Raw genomic sequence first — 23,082 nt, 5'->3', positions numbered from 1 at the left:
TGGTCGGAGATATCATAACAAAAAGGATCAATACAGCCCCAAGGAGCTCAAGCCCCAGGTCAGCAGGAAGTAGTCTAATGAGACTGACAGTTCCCTTTCCCCTCCAGCCTTCTTTCTCTCCTCCCTTGTGTTGCAGTGTTGGAAGGGATAAGGGTGGAGAATGGTAGAAACAGAAACCCATAAAGTAGCCAAAATTCCAGCACAGTATTTCCCATGTTCCCTTATGAAGTATTCCAAAGCTAATCCAAGGTGGACCTCACCCCCGTGAACTTCACCATGGTCCTTGTGTGAGTGGATGTATGTGCACATGTGAAGGCCAGGTCAGCCTCAAGTGTCATTCCTCAAGTGCCACCGGCCTCCTTGGGTTTTTGGTTTGTTTTGGTTTGGTTGGGTTTTTTGGGGTATTTGTTTGTTTGTTTTGAGTCAGGTCTAGTTTGGCCTGAAGCTCAAAGGCTAAGCCGGGTAGTTGGCTGGACCCAGGGGCCCACTGTCTCCTGGCACTAGTGTTGCACATGTGGGCTGGCTCCCATTTTTCACTGGAATGCTGGGGATGACAGCAGATCTGGCCTTCCCTCTCATAGGGTGAAGCCCTCAGAGAACAGACCCTGCACCTCACCTGCACAGCACGGTAGAGCTGACCCTGCTTGTAGGTTGCATGTGGGCCAGCTGTAAGGGCATGAGCGTAGGATAGCTGACCCTGGTGCGTGTCCCACGGTATACACTTCGTGCTTGCAAATGGTCATTGCAATGAGTCATTAGTCTGGTTCAAGGCCTCTGGCTTCTGAGACACTATCAAAACTGGATTCTCACCAGGACTCCTCTTGGGTATCCTGTTGTTTCCGTGTCATGGAAATCCTACAGCTTTGGATCTGCAGGACTGACTCCTTCATGTGCTCCAGCAGTTCATAGATGGGGTAGATGTTGGGGTGGGATAACTCAAAGCCCTGGATCTAGGCCTGGGTGGTAGATGAGGTTAGTCTGACTGCCATCTCTCCTGCACTCACACTACCCAGGGTGAGCTCTCCAGCACTGTCCTGACCAGCTCACCCAATGCTAGCAGCCAACAAAGGGTAGGGCCAATTATCCAGCTCTCATGCCCTCGGGCCAGCTCACCCACACCCAGGCCACCAGAGCCAGCTCTACTGTGCTGCCCATGCAAGGTGCAGGGTCTGCTCTCCCGAGTGCTGCAGCTGGTGAGAGGCAGGGCCAGATCTCCTGTCCTTGGGGCTGTCTTACCCACAACCCCTGCAACCAGGGCCATCTCTTCCCCAACATCTAACCTGACATTTGGGACCCAATAGGTGTCTACTGTCTTTGAATGTATGAGGTTTTGCTCCTCCGTGGTGAGACTCCCCCATTCTGAGGACACATATCAGCAGCAGTGCCGGAAGCAGTGGGTAACACAGCAGAGAAGCACTTCAGTTACAAGACTTATCTTCACCCACACCACATGCATGAGGTGGACAGGCTATAGACCTGCACTCAGAACTGCAGAGAAGCCACAGAGGCTTAAGAAAAGGAGTGTCGGAAACTACCCACAAATACGAGAGCTAAATCACAACGGGATATCTCATTTACACCACATGATGAAGCAGCACCAGGAAGGAAGGGTGTTTGTGGGGAAGACCCTCTGAATCAGTTGCCCCTACCCCTGCCAGAAACTCAGTGACTACGAAAAACAGTCCTTAGGTAGCTAGGTGTGATCATTATTCATTTGCCAAACATTTTCTAGGCAGTCCATGAGCTGTGAGCTCATGCTAATCATCTCCAACATTCTTAGCCCAACCCGTGACATTCAAGTCTTGGATTTGGTCTTTGTCCACATCACACAGGCCTTCGGTCTGACTGCAGTGGCTGCTGGCTGTGCCTCTGCTAGGCCTGTCAAGCTGCAGCCAACAGGTCTACAGCAAAAAGTACAAACATCACCTGCAGATACTTGGCCGAGGAACCACACCATGTGGCCAAGTAGAATTCTGAGGGATTCACACAAGAAGCACAGCGAGTTCAGTTGTGGGCGGCCCACAGCCAGCACGAGGCACCTTTAAAGGTTTCCTGGTGTTATTTACAGTTTCAGAGTAAATTTACTTTGGAAGCATTGGAGAACCCTTTATTTAACCATGTCTTGAAATAAAAGTTCACAACACTGGCACTTTTAAGCCACAGTACTGAGACTTAGAACAACCCAGGGACAGGAACTAAGAGAAGGCACACAGGCCTGACAGACAGAGGCCGTCAGAGTCCAAACGTCTTAGGCCAGTGGTGGTGGGCACGCTCAGTACACTGAGGGGCCTCAGGGGGGCGAGGAGGCTGTCTCTGGCTCCTGTTTCACCTGCACACGCTGCTTCTGGCCATCTTCTTCCAGAGGGTCATTTCCTTCTGATGAACTTTGGAGTCTCACATTGACCTGTCAGGGTTTGCAGAGAATGTGACCACAGTCATCCTGCTTACAAGACCAGGAAGAAGCATGTATCTCAGATACTGCCAGTGTACCAGTGACCAGGCACACAGATGTCTATAGAACTACATCCTCAAGAGCCTAACAGCAACCCACTTGTTCCAAGCAGTGGCCGCAGAATCCCAGGATATTTAATACAACAGTATCTGACCTGGAGTTTAAGGCATGAGCCAAGGATTGGGGAAGCAAACTACTCCTTTTATGGACAGAGAGGCAACACCAACTGAAGTGTGTGTGTGTGTGTGTGTGTATGTGTGCATGTGTGCAAGTGGGCACATATGCTACTGTGGAGCTACACCCCCAGCCCAACAATAACAGCTTTGACAATTAGGTACTCACAGTCTTTGCTTCTCTTACTCGTCTTAAAATGACGCCTTCTGCCAACAGAGCCTTCCCCGTTTCTACAAATAACTTCTCTTCATCTGTTTCTCCAAGACTCTGCAGCTCTGTGTACTTCTCCACAAACCTAGAATTCCAAGCAGCCCATACTAGGCCTGTGCTGGGGCTATGGCAACATCTGCTATACAGACCAAGCAGGGCCCAGAGACCTGCCTAGAGGTGCACCCCTCCTCAAGAAGCACCCCCACTGAAGGAGAACTCTACACAACTCCTCAAAACCACATCTGCACCCCCAGGGGAGCTTGATTTACTCAGGCCTGGGAAATGCTTACCGCTGACAGGTAGACTTGAAGTTTGGGTTGAACAGATCAATAGCTTTGTGACCAGATCCATAGGTTGAAAAGAATTTCCTAGAAAATATAGAAACAATATGAATCTCCTATTATAGGCTATGGAGAGCGGAGCCGTGGAGCTGGGGAAAGTGGAATAACTGCTAGACCTGAGAAGTTACGGAGCCTAAGTCAAAGAACAACACGTACATCAAGCGGACAAAGGAACCTCAGGGAGGACTAAGGCTCCCTCATCCTTCTGCCCTCCAACTTCCCTGTTCCCATCTCAGAGAACACTGACCAGATTCATGCATGCGTCACCACACTCAGAAATACCTCACCAACAGATAACACTACAGATGTATCAGAGTGTGTGTGTGTGTGTGTGTCTGTGTGTCACATGCGCAGAGTGTTCAGGCCATCGTAGAGCATCGAGTGTCTTCCCCTACAGCTCTCCACTTTAGGGCTGAGACCAGGTCTCTTTCTCACTCACTGGCCGGGATGCTCAGCTCTTTGGCTGGATGGCTGGATGGTCAGCTCTCAGGACCTGCTTTCCCTCTGCCCCCAGGGCGGCCATCACAGACTCATGTGGGTATGCACAGCTTTCCATACGGGCACGGGAGACTCACTCAGGTCAGCACTGCCACAGCAAGTGCTCTTACCGTTCTCAAGTCGCCAGCCACATCCTTCAACCCAAAGAAGGGGGGCCCCCTCCCTTTCTTCTAAATTGGGGAAGAATCTGTACATCGAAAAATTAATCTTTGTTGGACCTTTGCGGTGGCTTAGAGACAGCAAACCTAACAGCCTGAGTTTGATTCCTAGAAGCCACATGGTGGAAGGAGAGGACTCCTGTTAAGTTGTCCTCCGACTCCTACCTGCATGCTGTAGCGTGTACTCATACATGTACATACATGCATATCCCCATTTTAATAAAATATAATAAAAAATTTAATAACCTTCATCAGTGGACCAGTGACATTTGGTACAATCAGTCACACAACTATTACAATCTGTTTACCAATGTGTAGAGGTGTGTGCATGTCACAACACGGGAGCAGAGGTCAGAGGACAGTCTAGGGAGCAGATAGATTTTCACCTTCTTCCATGTGGATTTGGGGCTTGAACTCGGGTCATCAGGCTTGGCAGCTTTGACCCGCTGAGCCATCTTGCTGGCCCTTCCAAACCATTCTGATCATCCCCATAGAGGCCCAGAACCACTAAACACTCCCGGCCCTCACTTGGGTTTTGAGAAGGAATTCTCTCACATGACTGCAGAAACTGTTTCTAGCCCTTGGCCATCAAGACTATTGCAAGAACACGTGTCCTTACGAGTGCTGTGTACAAGAAAGCCCATGGAATAAATCCGCAAAAAATCCTACTGTGAGATCAAAGTAGGTGCTTATTTATCTGAAAAACAAAACAAAAACACAAAAAAAACTTTCTAAATTGCCCAAGTGCTTCAAATTTACAACTGCAACAAATTACACTCAATTAAAATTTCCAATATACAAGTGTCTATTTTCCTATTTCACAACCCTTGCTAAACTGATAAACTGAAAATTACAACTAATTATAGTATTAGCACCAACAACAACCCACCCCCACACCCCCCCCCAAAAAAAAAGAAAAAGAAAGCCAGTAGACTTCTTTTTAAGTTTGAAAGCAAACTGGATTCTTTGTCTCTAAAGTGTTCGTGATCTTTGCCCATGGTCTCTGCAGTCGTTGCTTTGAACTAAAGATTCCTATGGGGAAACCTCAAGGTATAAGAGCAGAGATGGGGGCTCTGGCAGTTCATTAGGTCACAAATACAGCCCTTAAAGAAAACACACTGGGGGCCTGAGGGAAAGACAGAGGCAGGCGTGCTTCCCTCTGCTCTCTCCCGAGGAAGGACAAAGCAAGAAGCCAGCACTCTCAAGTGTGAGATATCCCAGGTTCAAAGCCAGCCTGAGCTACACAGTAAGTCCCGCCCAGGAATCACAGTGAGTCTCTAAACAAAAGAAAACCACCAAAAAGGTCTGAGGAGGCACAGTGGCTGAGTGCTTGTCTGGTGTGTGGGCAAACCTGAGTTCAACTCCTGGCACAGCAAAGCACAAAGAAGCAATGTATAAGGGACCATGTACATGCATCAACCCCAAGCAGAAGTGTTTGAAAAATCTTAGGGAGCAAAACATACTTGTTCTACTACCTTAGGAAATGCTACAGAGAGCAGAGTGTGGTAGCTCATGTCTGTAATCCCCCACCATGGAGACTAAAGTAAGAAGTTGAACAAAATTGAGATCACCTCGGCCTCCACTGGAACAAGACCCTGTCTCAAAAAACAAAACACCAAAACACTAGCTCAATCTTGACTCCTCAGCCTCCCTTTTTGGTGTCTTCGGCTAGCCCAGAGGATTCGCCCAGTCAGTAAGCACTAATGTTTTCATCAACAGAGGGTTATGAACAACTCACAGGCCATGAACTGGGCTGGACACTGAGATTATGGCACTGAGTGGGACACAACATGGTCCATGGTAGGTCTGGGTTTTGCTGGTTTTACGGTAGGGTGTCAGGGAGACAGAACAAGAGACTGAAGAACCTAAGGCCTCACACACACTGGGTAAGCACTGCACCACTGAAATACAGCCCTCGGTTGTATGAAACAGTTATGCTGTGTAACCCAGGCTGTCCTCAAACTCCAGCTGCTTCACCTGTCAGGTGCTGGGATCACATGTGTGAGCTATCATGCCCACCTAGACTGTGACAGCTGAAGTTCTCTTTACTATTTAAAAGAAAAACAGTGGACCCAGAGAGATGGCTCAGTGGTTAAGAGCACTGGCAATTCTTCCAGAGGTCCTGAGTTCAAATCCCAGCAACTACATGGTGGCTCACAACCATCTATAATGTGATCTGATGTTCTCTTCTGGCATGCAGGTATACATACAGAGTGTGTGTGTGTGTGTGTGTGTGTGTGTGTGTGTGTGTGTGTGTGTATTAAAAAAGTTCATTTTCAGGCTGGAGAGATGGCTCAGCGGTTTAGAGCCCCGACTGCTCTTCCAGAGGTCCTGAGTTCAATTCCCAGCAACCACATGGTGGCTCACAACCATCTGTAAAGAGATCCAATGCCCTCTTCTGGTGTATCTGAAGACAGCTACAATGTACTTATATATAATAAATGAATTAAAAAAAAAAAGACAAAGTTTTTTAAAAAAAAAAGTTCATTTTTCCAACATCATTTATAGAGAGCGGAAGGCAAATTAAATAACACATATTTTTACTTGTGTCAACAACACCCGATAGTACTTTGAAAGGAACTTAAAAAAAAAAAAAAAAAAAAAAAAAAGGTGGGCCTAGGACCAGGAACATGGCTCAATGGCTCAATGAGTAAAAAAGTAACTGCCCCAAGCCTGATACATGAGTTCAATTCTTGAGACTCACATGCTAAAAGGAAAAAAACCTCTCCCACAAGCTGTTCTCTGATCCCACACGCATGCCCACAAACATGTGTGCAAGTGCACACATATACATACCCAAAACAAATCAATGTGGTAAATGATAAAAAAACAAAAGGAGACAAACCAAAGAGCAGCGGCGACAATAGAAAGGCAGAGGCAAAATCACATACTTGAAATCCCAGAAGTCAGGCAGAGAGGTTATCCTGGACTAAACATAAGTAAGATTTATTTACTCAAGATGAATTTACTGAAAAAGATCTTCCTCAAAACTCCAAGAATAAAGGTAATTAGGCCACCAAAAAGGAAAGTTGGTAGATGGGAATATATATCTTAGTGCCTAACACATGTAGGGCAGTGTTTGACAGAAAGCCCAAGAGAAAACTTGTAAAATGAAATAAACAACTTCTACACACTAAGAAAGGCATTGTGGGAACGGAGAGCTGGCTCAAGAGTTAAGTGAGTTTACTGCTCTTCCAAAGGACTTATGACGGTCCCCAGAACCCAGGACAGAAGCTTCACGACTGCCTCTAAGTCCAGTTTCAAGGTATCTCACACCCTCCAGCAGTGAACACACACAATACACAGATAAACGTACAGGCAAAACTCTCAAATGCATAAAATAGAAATAAGTCTTTATTTCAAAGAAACTGCAAGACCTCTGGCCTCCAGAGGGAGCCGGCACTCACATGCACCAACAGACAAGTTATTAAAAATCTTAAAAATAGCAAAATGCTTTTAAGCATTATTTCCTTCACCTTCACAACTCTGATATGCTAGTATTTTGCCTTACAATGTTAAACAAGACTATGGGGACAGGCTGGAGAGAGGACTCAGTGGTTAAGGGCACTTCCCGATGTCCTGAGTTCAAATCCCAGCAACCACACGGTGGCTCCCAACCATCTGTAATGAGATCTGATGTTCTCTTCTGGTGTGTCTGAAGACAGCTACAGTGTACTTGTATATGTGGGGACAATGTTTTCAAAGTGACAGCTAAGTCCCAGGAGCTGCCTCAAACTACTACCACAGAAGAGGGCAGTGGGTACTCCGCTTTCTTCCTTATGCTATCCCTTTGTTTCTCAATTTTCTACAATAAATGTGTACTAAATATGCTGTGCATGGCGATACAAGCCTATAACACCAGGACTCCAGGAGCACAGGCAGGAAGACCAAGACCTTTTCTCAAGAGGAAAAAAGGAAGAAATAGATGCTAAAGAAATAAAGTACGCAGGCATTTTCCTTCAAATTTCTAGTCATGATTATTGTAAGTGCTTTGAACTTCAAAGCATCCTTCCCAGAGCGGTTTCAATGATTGTTAGACATTAAATCCACAGACCACATTCCTATTTCCACTTCCAAAGCTGCTAATGTGATAGCACCACCTTAAGTGTGGGGCCAGATGTGACTTCTCAGAGCTGCCACCCTCTGAGGTAGCCATAGGTGGTTAACCTCCTTGAACCTGATAGTTCTCTTGAATAAAACAGAAGCAATGATATGTGCCATCGAAGACAAGGTTAGAGTAATAAAGTCTATGAGCTGATGTTTGTCAAGGGCTGACCAAGTACCTCATATAAAACAGACACTTTATCTGCAATATTGTCAGTTTGGGGTCTCCAGACTCCACTTCTTAGAACTTCTGTTTCCTCTCACCACGGGACAGGAGGGTGTGTGTGTGTGTGTGTGTGTGTGTGTGTGTGTGTGTGTGTTTGTGATGTCATGATTTTACTCGCAATATAAGACCAACTCCACAGAGAAAGCCCCTGATTCAGCTTGTGAGCAGATTTCTACACAAGCCTTCCTTTCTGAAAGTCTGTTGTGTCCTGCTCACTACAGAGGAGACACTTACGCTCGAATCTGATCCTCTCGGTAAAAGATGTCCTGGATGTCAGCTTTGGCTTTGCCATATCGCAAACGAGGCCTTCGGAAGACAGGTTCTTTCAGAGGTGGAAAGGCCTTGTATATGTCATACCACAGTGGCTTCTCCTTCAACACCCCAGCCCGCATCAGATCCCTGGTCCTTAGAGAGGGAACAGAACCAAGGTCAGCTGGTTAGCAGATTGGTAGAGGTGAGTCAAAAGGAACCTCTCACCTAGAGGAGGCATGGCCAAAACCCACAGCAACCTAGCAAGACCACAGTGTTAAGTCCTGTTGGTTAGCTCTCATGTAACCTAGGCTAGCCTTAATCTCAGAATGTAGCTGAGGAAGACCTTGAATTTAGTGCCTCCCTACACTTCCCCAGTGCTAGGATTACAGCGTGTCCACGCAGGCTTTTTGTTTTGACAAAAGTCTGCCAGTAGCCTCACTGGCCTGAACTTCGTTACGATGCCAGGTTGGCCCTGGTCTTGTGGCAATCCTTTTGCCTCGCCTCCTAAAACGCCAAGATTACACGACACTCAGCTTTAAGCCACTCGATCTTCTTGCTCGGGTCTCAACCCCCAGCCCACCCACCGTTCCATAGTGGAAAAGCAAAGTCTGCCCAGTCAGGCCCTTCAGCCTCTTTATTGTATAGGGTCTACACCGAAATGGGTGGCGAACACAATCTGACAGAATAGAAATCCAAGGGAACGTAGACACACAGATTCCGTGCCAAGGGCATCACCCGGCTCGGACATCCGCAACTGCATCCTCTCAGGCTATGCCAGGAGCGTCGTGACCCGCTGGGAAGCCTGCCTTAGCCCGATTCATAGCACGCACCGGGAGAACACGCTCCCCACCGTCTCCAGCCGGCTCCCCGCCATGGGCACTTAGAGTAGAAAGTCGCTGGCTGTTGCCGGAAACGGAAGCAGCAGCAAACTAGCGAAGGAGAAAGCAGCTGCTGGCCGAGCCAAGGATTAAAATCCCTCTTTAACGTCATCCGGAGGGCAGAATCAGGCAGAAGCAAACGATGGGCTGAGTGGGAGCGCTCTGGTATTCCGTGAGGGAGGCTCAGACACGAACAATCGATTCCCGAGCCGAAAGAGCGGGAGTGCTCCAAAGATGCGCAAGAGTAGTAAACGAACGACCGGTCCAGGGGAAAGGTTGAGTGTGGCGCCTGCTTTCTTCTTTCTTCTCAAAGCTTCCTGCACTCCAGCAGGTCTGGCAGGGAGAAGGGAATACACTGTGGGGATCGCAGGGATGAGGCACATCCTTACAGTCAGGAGCAGCCAGCCAATCAGACATTTGAGAGCCACCAGCCTCGACTGGGCCTAATCTTAGCCATTCACACTACTCAAAAAGAAGCTGAGACCCAAAGAGAGGCAAAGTAACTTTTTCAAGTGACATGAACCTCCAGGCCTCCTCCCTCGGCCTTGCACCTTAAGTGAGGATCGCTGGAGCAGTCTGTTTTCACACTCAGTGGAAAGCTGCCTGCAAGTCGCGGTTCCTCCGCTGGAGGCGTCCCTCACCCGCCTGCTAGAGCTGGAGTTTTAAGAAGCGAAAGCATTCAGAACTAACGCATTCGGAGAAAGAAACTCAAAATCTGAGGGTACGTAGTCTGTCACTGTACAACTGTTCAAAGTATGGGTTTGGAGGATATCTGTCCCTCCAAGGGAGAAGCACCCTGTAGAAATTTCATCAGGGTATTTGTGCAAGGATCATCATTCTTGAATGTAGTGACAAGATTTTAAAAAAACAACATCAAACATCAGGCTGGAGAGAAAGCTCAACGGTTAAGAGCACTGACTGTCTTCTAGAGGACCCAGATTCGAGTTCTAGCAACCACCTTTCACCCCAGACCGGGGAATTTGATGTCTTCTGAACTCTGCAGGCGCCAGGCATGTACATGGTGTACAGACTTACATGCACACAAAATACTGATACATATAAAATTAATTAAAATTCAATACATGATCGGGCGGTGGTGGCTCATACCTTTAGTCCCATATCTCAGGAGGCAGAGGCAGGCGATCTCTGAATTTGAATTTGAGGCCAGTCAGGTGTTCAGATGGAGTTGCAGGACAGCCAGGACTACACAGAAAAATGCTGTCTAGGGAAAAACAGAACAGCAAAACATTTCATCAAATGAAAAGTAGTACAGTACTTGGTAACACACGCCTTTAATCCCAGCACGAGAGATACAGAAGCAGGCAGATAGCCAGCATCTGTAAGTTAGAGGATAGCCGGAGCTACGTGGTGAGTTCCAGAAAAGCCAAGGCTGTATAGAGAGAGGCCCTATCTCAAAATAAAGCAGAGGTTGAAAATTTGGATTCGTGCATTCTATAAAACCCTATGCACCTAGTAAATTAACAAACTAGGACCCTCTGTATTTACATACCTAGATTATGCCTGTGGCTTGTGGTTAAATGAAACACTGCAGAAATCCGTGGGTGGGACCCCAATCTATAAGAGGGAAAAGGAAAACATTCACAGGTGCCAGCGTTTGTAGGAGGATAAAATCCCGCACTGTGAATTCAGTTATCCCGGAGACAAAAAGGCAAGGGTGAATTCAGAGGTGTGCTTTCTTTTTTCTTCTTTCCTCTTTATTCCAGTCTCAGAGTTTGCCTTGTAGATCGTCTGTATTCATATGTAAACTCTATGCCCCAATGGATGTTTTGAATCACACAAGAGGTCTCCAAGGGAGCCCATTATCTTTCTTTGTCCTTAGGAAAGAGCATGAAGTCACGTCAAAACCCTCCCACTCTAGGGAGGTCCCAGAAAAGAAGGCGGCGAAAGTTTTCAGAGCTATTGCCACTTTTGTTATCTCACAGATAACTCTTCCCACCCACAGGGTGGCTATTATCACCTTCATTATGGATGAGAAAGCAAAGCCTGGGGAACCTAAGTACCTCTGTCTGATATGCAACTGATTGCAGCCTGGGCTTTCCTGTATCCCGCAGTGCTACCTTAACTAGCCGGGATTAGAAGACTGGGGAGATGAAAGGCCTTAACAAAACTGGCCCCATAAGCAGGAGATGCAATGACCCCAGGCCTGGCCTGAGAGATAGGCATCTCTGCTACCTCAAGACCGAGTCTGGAGAGGTGGCAAAGCAGTGCTCTTTCACAGAACCTGAGTTCAGTTCCTAGCATGACAAGAACCTGTAACTCCAACTCCAGGGAGATCTGATGCCTCTGGAGTTAATAGGGACCAGTGGTACTTGTATTACATACATGGGGGGGGCGGGGGGGGAAATAATCACCAAGGCGGTGGTGGTGCACATCTTTAATCCCAGCATTTGGGAGGCAGAGGCAGGTGGATCCTGAGTTTGAGGCCAGCCTGGTCTACAGAATGAATTCCCCATAGCCAGAGATACACAGAGAAATCCTGTCTGGGGTGTGTGTGTGTGTGTGTGTGTGTGTGTGTGTGTGTGTGTGTGTGTAAGGAAAAAAAAACAGATGCATGAATTCAAGTCCACTACCTATACACCAGAACCATATTTGTAATCTAAAAACGAAGAAAGAAAAGAGACTCTGACCCTGGGTCCACTGTGAAGGCTCAAGGTTCTAGTCCCTGAGATCTAGGGTAGTCAGCTCTGGGGAGTAAACATGCTCCTAGCTAAATATAACCTTCCCAGCCCTCAACAACTTTCTAATTCTGTCTGTCTCAGAGCGATCTGCCAGCCTTGCCCAGAGTCACACTTCCCTTCTCCCTGCAAGGCCTGCCCCTGTAAACTAACACAGCCTTTGATGGGAAAGAATTAGAAAGGTTTATTCCAAGTTCATGGAGGAAAGTCAAAGATGAAACTTCTCAATTCAGAAGAAATTACAAGAGTGTGTGTGTGGTGGTGGGGCTCTCTAAATTATCTTGGAGTGGTCGGTCCATCTTGAGCTTTTGAAATTTACTTGCCATGTTTTGTTTTGTTTTGTTTTGTTTTGTTTTTTGTTGTTTTTTTTTTTTGGTTTTTTTTTCGTTCTTTTTTTTCGGAGCTGGGGACCGAACCCAGGGCCTTGCGCTTCCTAGGTAAGCGCTCTACCACTGAGCTAAATCCCCAGCCCCGCCATGTTTTTTTAAAGAATTTTTTATTAATTGATTTATTTTATATATGTAAGTACATTGTCACTGTCTTCATGACACCAGAAGAAGGCATCAGATCTCATTACAGATGGTTGTGAGCCACCATGTGGTTGCTGGGATTTGAACTCAGGACCTCTGGAAGAACAGTCAGTGCTCTTAACACTGAGCCAACTCTCCAGCCCCCCCCCTTTTTTTAAAGAATTATTTATTAATTGATTTATTTTATATATGTGAGTACACTGTCGCTGTCTTCATGACACCAGAAGAAGGCATCAGATCTACTTGCCATGTTTAATCCTTTATGTAACAGAAAGAAAAGAATTTTGGTGGGCAGAGAGGAAGACTCAGGAAATGTGGGGACTTGGCTGATCAGAAGTCCACTCCCAAGACGTGCTCACTCATAACCCAAGACGAAGTTGTTGGGTAGCTGTGAACAGAAAGAACAGAGAGTTGAAGCTCTCTGTCTTCTAGATTAGGCTAAAAAGGGATGGGCTAGGGTACACAATAAGTGCTGGCCAGCCACTGTCCCATGGTGGTTATAGTGTCACTGTCGTGAAGTCATCTGGGAGTGTAGCTGATGGCACAGGTGGCCTTATGGGAGAGGGGGAGTGAACCTAGCACATCACTTGCAAGTACTCTGCTGCTAAGTCCTACCTACCCCTGCCCTCTTCTCACGTTTTACTTAGACAAGAGCTCACTAAGTTACCTAGGCTGGCCTTGAATTTGTAATCCTTCTAGCTTAGCATCTAGAGTGGCTTGGATTACAGTCCTATACAGGACCTGAAATTGTTTTGTTCCACCCCCTCCAATCCTGAAAGGTTATCTGTTTTTTTCCACTTAGCACTTAGACACAAGCTCTCGCCTGACTCTACAAGAGCAGTGTGTGTTCTAATGAACCATCTCTTCAGCCCCATGCTTGTTTCTGTTATTCTGCTGCTGTTCTGCTTATAGATGGTCTCACTAAGTAGCCTGGCTGACCTGGAACTACAGAAATCTACCTGCACCTGCCCCCCAAGTGCTGGTGGCATTAAAGGTATGTGCCACCGTGCCGATGGCCGTGGTGGTTTATTGAGATGGGCTGAGTTTAGACATGCAATTCAGTTGGTAGAGGGCTTGTGTAGTTTGTACAAAGCACAGCATCAAATAGAGCAGGACATGATGGTGTGTGACAGTCATCCCAGGGCTCCAGAGGTAGACGCAAAAAAATCAGAGGCTGAAGGTCATCCTCAGCCACAAAGCAGTTTTGAGGCCAAGGTAGGCTATTCAAGTCCCTGTCTTGGGGATGGGAGAGGACAATCTCACTACACATCCTTATATACAGAGTGGCTTTAAACTCACTCTGTAGCTCAGGCTGCCCCCAAACGTTCTGGAATTCTCTGAGCTCTGACTCCATTCACAGTGGTATTATCGGCACACACCATCATGTTGGTTGGGGCTGGGTATTTCTGTAGTGCGATTCTCTACCTTGTAGATGTTGGCCATCCTCCCTTCATCTTTTCATAGTCTTTTCTCTGTGAGCAAAGATATGTGCATTTTAAACTCGTATGAGGACACCAGTCATATTGGATTTAGGTCCGTGATTATTTACTCAGCTCAACTGCTGCTGGAGGACTATAAGACTATGTCCAAATGAGGTCATAGTCTTAGGGTTAGAACGTCACTGTATGAACTGAAGGAGAGGCAGTTCAGCCCGTAGCATTGGTTAGTACGAGCTGAACACTCCGGTTTGTCAGCTGATCTATAGCCACCCTCGGCCACCCTTCACCTCGCCCTACACTGCAGGAGCCTGGCTTTCTTCCGTATGTGGGCTGCGCCCTCCAGACCCCTCGCTCTCTGCTTCCAGCTAGATTCTGGTTGAAGGTCCTGGCAGGGAGCAGAAGGAAGGAGTGTGGAGGTGAGCTTTGTCCCATCTCCTACTCCAACCCTGCACACTCTGAGAACGTAAGGTCTCATAGCCTACCCTGAGCCACTCTGCAGAGCCATCCCTCAGACTTGGCTCAGTTCATTGAACTGTGCTGCTCTTGGCATCCAGTCTACATACCCATCCCACATGGCTTCCCTATATTCTGCCAACATCTTTGTAAATAGCACCCCCGCTTAAGTAGTGCATGGGAAGTTGTCAGACAAAGAGAACACAGAAAATGCCAGCCTCTTGTTGAAATCATGAGAACGCCTAACCTCTAACCTTGTGGGCTGGAGAACTGGGTTCACTGGATAATCAGGTGACTGCTTCATTTAAATATTAAAACATTATGAGAGGTGTACAGGACATATGAGACAGAAGGTGACCCATGGGCATTGGTTCTCTACTTTCTCTGGGTAGAGGCAGGCCAAGGACTGAATTTGGGTGCCCCAGGTTGGTATCAAGTGCCCTCACCTGCTGAGCCGTCTCCTTGCCCCCAGCAATTGCTTTAAATGGGAGAAAAGAAATAGTATGTATTCATACCCAGCATAAGAGTTATAGGGTTGCACAACCTGGAGTACATAATGTGTTCCAGGCCAGCTTGGACTGCAGAAAGAGACCCTGTCTTAACACACACATGCACGCGCACGCACACACGCACACACGCACACACACACACACACACACACACTCTCTCTCACTCACACACATACACACACACTCTCACACTCACACACACACTCTCTCACTCACACACATACACACACTCACACTCTCACACTCACACACGCACACACACTCACTCACACACACTCGCTCACTCACACTCCTCTACTGTATGGGTCTAAGGTGAGGAGGGCACAGCAGGGAAAGGAGGGTGTGGTCCTTTTGCTCTTCTGCAGGCCGTTGGTCTCTGCTTTCCTTTCTAGCTAAGCAGGCCCTCTAGGATGCCCATGTCTGCAGCCCCCACCACAACCAGCCACATGGGGTTAGTGCCCCAACTTCCCTCTCAATTCTGCCTGTTTACTTGTCTGAGTCTATCTCCTTGGACCTCTTTCAGGGCAGGAACTGGGCCTGTCTCTGCCCACACCCAGCCTGGAGCAGAGATCACCATTGGTTCTTAGTGAGTTTTCTAGAGAACAGCACAGATAAATAAAGCCAAGTTAGGACAAATGAGGCTGTAGTAACCACAGGCCACTTATGCCTGCCTGCCTGTCTGTCTGTCTGCCTGCCTGCCTGTCTGCCTGCCTGCCTGCCTGCCTGTCTGCCTGTCTGTCTGCCTGCACACATCTGGCATGGCCACCTGAGCCCTTTGCGGCCTTGCCAAGACACACTGTCTGTGTGGAGATATTTTCCTACCTCACCATGCATTGAGTGTCCCTGGCCACTTTTACCTATGGCTGTCCACTGCCTCAGCAATGAATAAATACTTATAATCATCCTCTGAGGCTTCCGCTGTTTCTGTAAAATAGAGATAGCCACAGCACCTAATGGAAAGCCTGCTTTTTGTGAGTGTTGGCACCTGCTTGGAATCTCAGCACTTGGGAGGTGGAGGCAGGAGGATCTCAAGTTCAGAATAGCCTGGGCTACATAGGGAGATTCTGTCTCAGAGGCAGGGGTCGAAAGAACCTTGTGAAGAAAGAGTCAGTGCATTAATGCTGCAAAGCCCTTGTACAGTGACCATAACTGATGATGATCTCTGAGGACTCCACACCTAGGAGCAGAGCGTTCCACCGTGAAATTGCATCTACTGGTTCACAGTGACCCTCCGCTAACGGAGGCTTGCCCTGAAGAAGACTCCAGCAGACAGACAGAGCAACGCTTTGTGCCCATAACTGCCCTGGAGGTCTGTGTGACTCTCTCCTCTCCACAGCCCAGGAAAGAGAAGTGAGCTGAGCCTGAGCGACATTCCATAGGTGTTTTTTTTATTTATTTATTTTGACATTCCATAGGTGTTTATGCTAATTAGTCACTCTGTGGGTTTTTACGGCCCAGCAGTTTAGGGCCTGTGAATCTGGGGGAAAACTCCTAGGGAATTTGAGAAGGCAGATTCTGTTTAGGTGGGTCTGGATTGGGAGCTTGAACTGCATTTCTAACAAGCTTCTGGGTTGATGACAGCCACTCTGCTAGTCTGCAAATAGGACAATTAGCTTTCTCAAGTTTATATTGAAAGTTTGAATGGGTTTTCTTGGTTCTAGCGTTGTGAGAGTTCTGCATCTAGGCCACACTTTGAATGATAAGGTCACAGCAAGGCAGGCTCATGCTATAGTCCCTTGAATAATCCTCTTGACATGTTCCGCCCCCTTTAATTAATGATTCTGAGGATTAGCACACACTTTAATCCCAGCACTTGGGAAGCAGAGGCAGGCAGATCTCTGAGTCTGGGGCCAGCCTGGTCTATACAGTAAGATCCTCCCTGAAACAAAATAAAATAACAACAACAACAACACATCTAGAATTGACAACTGTAGGTTGACTGGGCCCCACTCCCCCACACCCTCCCTCGGGTAGAGTAGGGCTTGCCTTATGAGTCCTGAAGCTTATACCACTTCAGTGATATTTTACATTTAAAGACAGCTTTGTTTTGCAATTTTCACCAAATGTGGCTAAATGAACGAACCTCGATCTGTATGGCCTCTTGCCAAAAAAACGTTCCTCCTTTCTGTGGTCAGTGACATCCGCTTCTGCAAAGTGACCGCCTGGTGGCAGTAGGGTTACATAGGCCCTTTTCATCCACCACCACCACCCGCCTCACCAGAGCTTTCTCCTAGCTGGCCCAGATCACTAGTCCAACAAATGAATTTATGCTGCGATAATGGGCATAAGGAGTCCGCAGGCTTCTCTCTCAATAGCAGGCCTGCGGCTTGCCAGGCATGCTTAAGAGATTGCTTTGAAACCCAGATAAAGAATGCTAACGGGGAGTTCCGGCTACTCTGCTGGGTCACAGCTATTCTGGGAAGTGGTTTTGTCACCTGTCCCCTCTTGTCCCCCAGCAGGTAGCTTAGCACTTAGGTATGAACTCTGGAATTCTCCTGCTTGGGTTCAAATCCAGGGATGCTTACTAAGGATGGAGATCATATAAGAGGCCCAACTTCATCTCTGTACCCCTCTACACCTCCATTTCCTGGTGCGTAAAAATGGGGGTAATACTGATTTCATATTCTCATTGCGGGGTTAGGTACAATGAAACACATGAAGCACCCCAGGAGAGTGGCTGGGAGACAGTGAACCCCCAGTAATTGCTATCATCCTTGTACCTCACGCCTTACCTCTTCAGGACAAATTCTCTGATTATTATCCCCCGCTTCCAAGCAGGTGCTTCAAGACAACCAGGGGACAGAAGTTGAGACTCCGACATATACACACCAGTTCTTCTGTACACACTGAGTATCAGCTCCCATGATTTCCTTGCAAGTTTAGGCCATTAGGAGCGCCAAAATGTATGAAGGGCCAGGGGTACTGGCAGGCTCGGAATCCAACAGAACTTTTACAGAAGACTTTTATCACTTTATGACATTCAGGAGCATGTGTGATCTCTAGGAGCTTTACGTGTGCAGATGAACATGATTTTCAAGGGCTGAGGGCTGTGGTCAGGTAGAGGCTGTCTCCACTTCCGGTCCGGTCTTCACACCCTTTAACCTGGTAATGTCTCTCCCCCTACCCCTCACCCTGTGCTGTACTTACAATCCCCTTCAGTCTCTGTTATACTAATGGGCAAAATGCCACATGGCTCTCAGAACTTTGCCATCTATTAGAACCACCTGAGACTTTACAATCAAATTCCCAGGCTGAATTGCAAACCCAGTACCCCAGGGTCTCCAGGACACATGCATTCTAAAGTGTGAATCTCGGACCTATGAACTTTTAAAGCTATAGTGTTCATAAGACACTTGAATTAAAACATGTTATATAATTCTGGGGCTTTGGGAACTGGTTTTTTTTTTTTTAAATTAATTTATTCTATGTAAGTACACTGTAGCTGTCTTCAGACACCAGAAGAGGGCATCAGGTCCCATTACAGATGGTTGTGAGCCACCATGTGGTTGCTAGGACTTGAACTCAGGACCTCTGGAAGAGCAGTCAGTGCTCTTAACCACTGAGCCATTTCTCCAGCCTGCTGGGTTTTTTTTCTTTTCTTTTCTTTTCTTTTTTTCAGATCTGGGGACCGAACCCAGGGCCTTGTGCTTGCTAGGCAAGCGCTCTACCACTGAACTAAATCCCCAACCCCTTGGTTTGTTTTTTTTAATTTATGTTTATTACAATTGTGTGTGCCCTCCTGCATGCACATGCCAAGGTGTGTACACGGAGGTCAGAGAACTTTCAGGTGGTTCTCTGCTTCCACACTGAGATCTTGGATCAAGCTCAGGTTGCCAGGCTGACACCAGCGCCTTTTCCTACAAAGTCATCTCGCTGGCTGGCCCTGAACTTGTTTTCAGACTTGAGTATGGAGTAGAATCACCCTCCGGTTGTAACTTTGATAGGTTTTTGTATTTATTTATTTTTTCAAAACGGGGTTCTTCTGTGTACCTGTGGCCGTTCTGGAACTCGCTCTGTAAACCAGGCTGGCCTCGAACTTGTAGAGATCCACCTGCCTCTGCCTCCAGAGTGATGGAATTAAAGGTGTGCACCACCACTTCCTGGCTGGTAGATAAGTAATGTATAAGCATTTCTAGCAGGTACCCAGGAGCGCTGGTACATAGAGCATAGAGCATACTCTGAGGAGAAGTGGAGGAGAAGAGGTAAGGAGCTTTCAGATGAGGCAGGCTGGAGGCCCTTTTCTAGCCTAATTCAGCTCTCATTCCGTGATCTTGATAGGTCACTTAAAGTCATGTCATTTCCTTGTCTGTAAAGTGGTTATTGGGCAAGATCAACTCGGCTCTTGAAACGAGACAGATATCCCGGAGTCCTGGATCTAACTTCATTCCAAACCTGAGCCCCCTTGGACACTTTAAAAACAAACCCCATAGTTGTTGATTTAATTGGTCTGGAGTACTGAGTATACGAATTTTGAAAAAGTATTTGGGGACTAGTACCTGACACCATGGAACATGTATTATTTTAATTTTTTAGTGTGTGTGTGTGTGTGTGTGTGTGTGTGTGTGTGTGTGTGTGTGTGTTGTCAGAAGTGAGCATCAGATCCACTGGAGCTAGAGTCACTGGCAATAGAGAGTTGCCGGATGTAGCTGCTGGGAATTGAACTTGGTTCCTCTACAGGAGCAGTATGTGCTCTTAACCACTCAGCCAGCTCTCCAGAACCAGACAAGCAAGCATTTTTACAAGCTCACAGAGAGCTCCCCAGCGTCCCTTTGGTACTGCATAGCTCTAGGATAGTTTGCCTAGCATGGCATGCCGCCTGGCCTGACTTAGGAATGCCGCCATACCAGCCTACCTGTGTCTGTTAGGGTTAAGGTAGGACCCTAAGGGAAGGGCGAGGGGGACAGTTGTTTATATCCTGGCTTGAAATCCTTTCCTTGAGGGAAAGAGCCTTGTCAAAATGACTCTGAGTCCAGAACAAGAAACGTGTGCTGTTAAAAAGCCTCAAGGCCTTTGGCGCCACACAAGGAAGAATTTTTTTTTTTTTTTGGTTCTTTTTTTCGGAGCTGGGGACCGAACCCAGGGCCTTGCGCTTCCTAGGTAAGCGCTCTACCACTGAGCTAAATCCCCAGCCCCGGAAGAATTTTAACCTTGAGAATTGCCCGTTTCCTCTTTCAGTAGCCCGCATCCTGTCCCCTGCCCATGTAAAGGTGAAAGGGAGTCCAGCTCAGTTGGGGACTGAGGAAGTTAAGATACCGTTGCCTTCCCTTTCAAGTAAGTGTAAGGAGCACACATCTGTGACGCACACCTAGGAGTCTCCTATCGGCCCGAAGTCAGCATTAATCCCTTCTTTTTTGTTTAAAGCAGGGAGGCGCGGTATGACGCTTTCGCAATAGGCTGGGTTTCTCCACCCTATTATCTCGCCTACTGGCAAGCGTTTTTGTTTTTGTTTTGTTTTGTTTTTGCGCGGCAAAGAGGAAGGAGGCTCGCTAGACAAAGCAGCAGATTTCACAGGCAGCAGGTGTCACCGCCTGTGGCGGTGTGTGTAGGGCGCCGAGTCCTTTTGACTTTAGAAACAACCCTGAGGGTTAACCGAGCTCGGGAAGAAGGGGATGGGAAAAGCGAGGCAGGTGACCCAAGGATTCCGCACGACTCCAAAAACCAAACCCTCTCCCCTGCGGAGGAGAAAGGAGGGAGGGTCCAGCCACGCCGCCGGCCACATCAGAGCACCAAGAGAACACCAAGTCTTTATTACCGGAATTCCTATGAAACAGCTCCAAGAAAAAAAAAAAAAAAACCACACACTGGAGGGGAAAAAATAACAAAGTGACACACACAAACCTAGGCCTTCCCCGAGTGCGCCCGGCCTTGAAGCAGGGAGGGCCCAGACACGTCTGGAACTCAGTTTAGCCTCCTGGGGCTCCTGGAGGTGGGGAGCTTTCTCTCCAGGGGGTCACGGGCCTGGCTCGGAGTCAACGTGATCCCCACCCCAACCCCCACCCGGACTGACTGTGCACGCTTCCAAACTTGGTCACTCTCAGCGTGTACCGCTCTTCCGAGCCCGGGGAAGCTCGACTGACCCGCAGGAGTTGAGGCGATTCCCATTTTCTGCCAGTCCGTAGCAGCTGCCACCACCCAAGCATCGGATCCCATTCTCAGCCAGGACCCCACACCTGTCCAGACTTCCCAGATCTCTCTAAATGCTGAGCGCGTTCCCAGGGCAGGGGATGAGTGGGACACAGATGTAGTCTCTGTCCCGTGGCAGTGGTTGGTGCCGGTTCCTTAAATCCCCTCTGGTTCTCCACCTGAGATACCTGGTAAGTTCTTGTTCTAGGTGCTTGCCGCCCATTCCCCTGCCCCAGGCTTCAGCCTGCATCTTCTCATTTGGTCACCCCCATTCTGAAGCTCCAGCACCTCCCCATCTTACAAAACAGCAGGACTGGCCCAGACCCTGAGGTACTCCACTGTGATGTAAATTTAGAACCAGCTTCTGGGTTCAGCCAAACTAAAGACTCTGCCTAAACAGAATCCTCCAGCTCCGGGGGTCACCCTCCCCATCCCTGCTGGGTCAAGTGGAGACTGCTGGAAGTGACAGCCAGCCCTTAATAGAAGCAGCCCTATAAACTGGACCCGACGAGACCTAAGTGTCCAGAGTTCCGTGCAGGTTGGAGCCAAGAGTCAGCAGTCCCTGGCAAGGCTGAGGGGCAGGGGACCTTTGTGGGGAAAGGCCACAGGAGGTTGGGAGGGGGTGTAGATCAGACCCACTATGGAGGTCAGGGGAGATAGGAAAGGAATAGAACTCTCTTCAGGCCCAAAGAGCCTCCGCATGGGATCTTTCTTCTCTTTCTTTCTTTTCTCTTTTTCTTTCTTTCTTTTCTTTTCTTTTGGGGGGGGAGGGGAAGGAGGGGTAGTTCCTGCATTTCTGTGCACGAACCCCTATAGAGGAGCCAGACTACAAATGGGGCTGTGGCTGGCTGGCTGCTGTCTCGAAGGCTCCAGGCCCCTCCTCCAATCACGAGCAGCTTCCGAAAATTCTAAGTCCTGTGGAAAGCGGCAGTGGCTAGGCTGGACTGTGGCTGAAGAAGCCTGAGCCTTGGTGTGCAAGCACCATCCGTCTAGGCTGCAGCTGGAGGGCACCGGTGCTGCTCTCTGGTTGCCTCCACCCAGTCAGAGCATCTCTGGCAAGGTGAAGCTTCGGGCACCTGGGAAGTAAGAATGGGACGTTTCTATCAAAGGAGCTCCTTGGTCTTTACCCCACCACTGGCACCTGGAAAATATGAGGCACCATATTCTGGAACTCTGCTTTGGATCACATCCACTGCTCAGGTGCAGGGGCTTAGCAGCTAGACATGGAGTGGGAGACGGTAGTGAAAAGGAAGCTTTTGTGTGGAGAGGCCTCGCAGGTCGGAGACTGCCCCACTCATCTGTGTCCTGTTAGCTTTAAGGAGCTACACCGAGTCAGAGGACTTGAAGGGTCAGAGAAGTAATCCCCAGCTAGAATCCCACGAGCCTCAGACACCAGACTGGGTTCATATGACTTTTGCTCAGAAACCTCATGGAAAAAAGCACAGAAGTGGTGTTTGGTGGCACGCACCTCTAATCCCATCACTCAGGAGGCAGAGGCAGAGACAGGTTGATCTCTTTGGGTTCAAGGCCAGCCTGATCTACAGAGCTAGCTCCAGGACAGCCAGAGCCATACAAAGAAACACTGTCTCTAAAAATAGCAAAACGGTGAGGAGAGGCGTTGGTAAAAAAGATTAACAGGTAGGGCAATGGAGACAAGAGTGACAGATAGTCTGTCAAGATGGATGAGAAAAGCTAGACGGGAAAGAAAACAGGGAGGAGAGACTGGCTTGCAATAAACTGACAGGACAGACAGACATACTGAAAAGACTAGAGGGTGCAGCAGGGACCCAGTGGATCTGGAAGAGCAGCTCTCGTGGAAGAGGGCAGTTGGGCCCTTTGAGAGAGAAGGGAGAAGACTGAAGAGAGTCAAAGGCAGGGCAAAGAATAGGCATTGAAGGAGAGGGAGGAGAGACAGGCTCCCAGGAGGCAGAAGAAAAACCAGGGATCCTGAGGTGCTAGGCAGACCGGGCCTTGAATGTGGAAGGGAGCATCAGGACTGGGCCCTGGAGCTAGCAGGTGACCTCCTTGATTCAGTCCCT

General features: G+C 48.1%; 2 protein-coding genes across 7 annotated transcripts in view; both read right to left on the bottom strand.

The window, feature by feature from the left end:
* Positions 1 to 1,556: 1,556 nt before the first annotated feature.
* Mrps23 (mitochondrial ribosomal protein S23) lies at positions 1,557 to 11,136 on the bottom strand. Of its 2 annotated transcripts, XM_063269401.1 has the most exons (6): positions 10,804 to 11,136; positions 9,246 to 9,626; positions 8,398 to 8,568; positions 3,127 to 3,204; positions 2,795 to 2,921; positions 2,081 to 2,404 (listed from the first exon to the last, which is right to left on the bottom strand). In XM_063269401.1, exons 2-6 carry the CDS (start codon positions 9,287 to 9,289, stop codon positions 2,291 to 2,293), a joined length of 534 nt encoding a protein of 177 aa, XP_063125471.1. In that variant the 5' UTR covers positions 9,290 to 9,626; positions 10,804 to 11,136; the 3' UTR covers positions 2,081 to 2,290. The 2 variants fall into 2 exon arrangements, with proteins under 2 accessions (NP_001101759.1, XP_063125471.1); NM_001108289.1 differs by lacking the exon at positions 10,804 to 11,136 and having other exon boundaries at positions 1,557 to 2,404; positions 9,246 to 9,315.
* A 9,502-nt stretch (positions 11,137 to 20,638) lies between these two features.
* The window catches only part of Cuedc1 (CUE domain containing 1), a 95,117-nt gene continuing 92,673 nt past the window's right edge, over positions 20,639 to 23,082 (bottom strand). For 4 of the 5 annotated variants that reach the window (XM_063269098.1, XM_063269100.1, XM_063269101.1 and 1 more), the window contains exon 11: positions 20,639 to 22,119. The gene's annotated coding sequence lies outside the window, so the exon portion shown is untranslated. The remainder of the gene's footprint in view (positions 22,120 to 23,082) is intronic. The other variant, NM_001013971.1, reaches the window with a different exon arrangement.

Source organism: Rattus norvegicus, chromosome 10, assembly GCF_036323735.1.
Source record: "Rattus norvegicus strain BN/NHsdMcwi chromosome 10, GRCr8, whole genome shotgun sequence".
Classification (NCBI taxonomy): Eukaryota; Metazoa; Chordata; class Mammalia; order Rodentia; family Muridae; genus Rattus; species Rattus norvegicus.
This window is presented reverse-complemented; position numbering and strand designations above follow the sequence as displayed.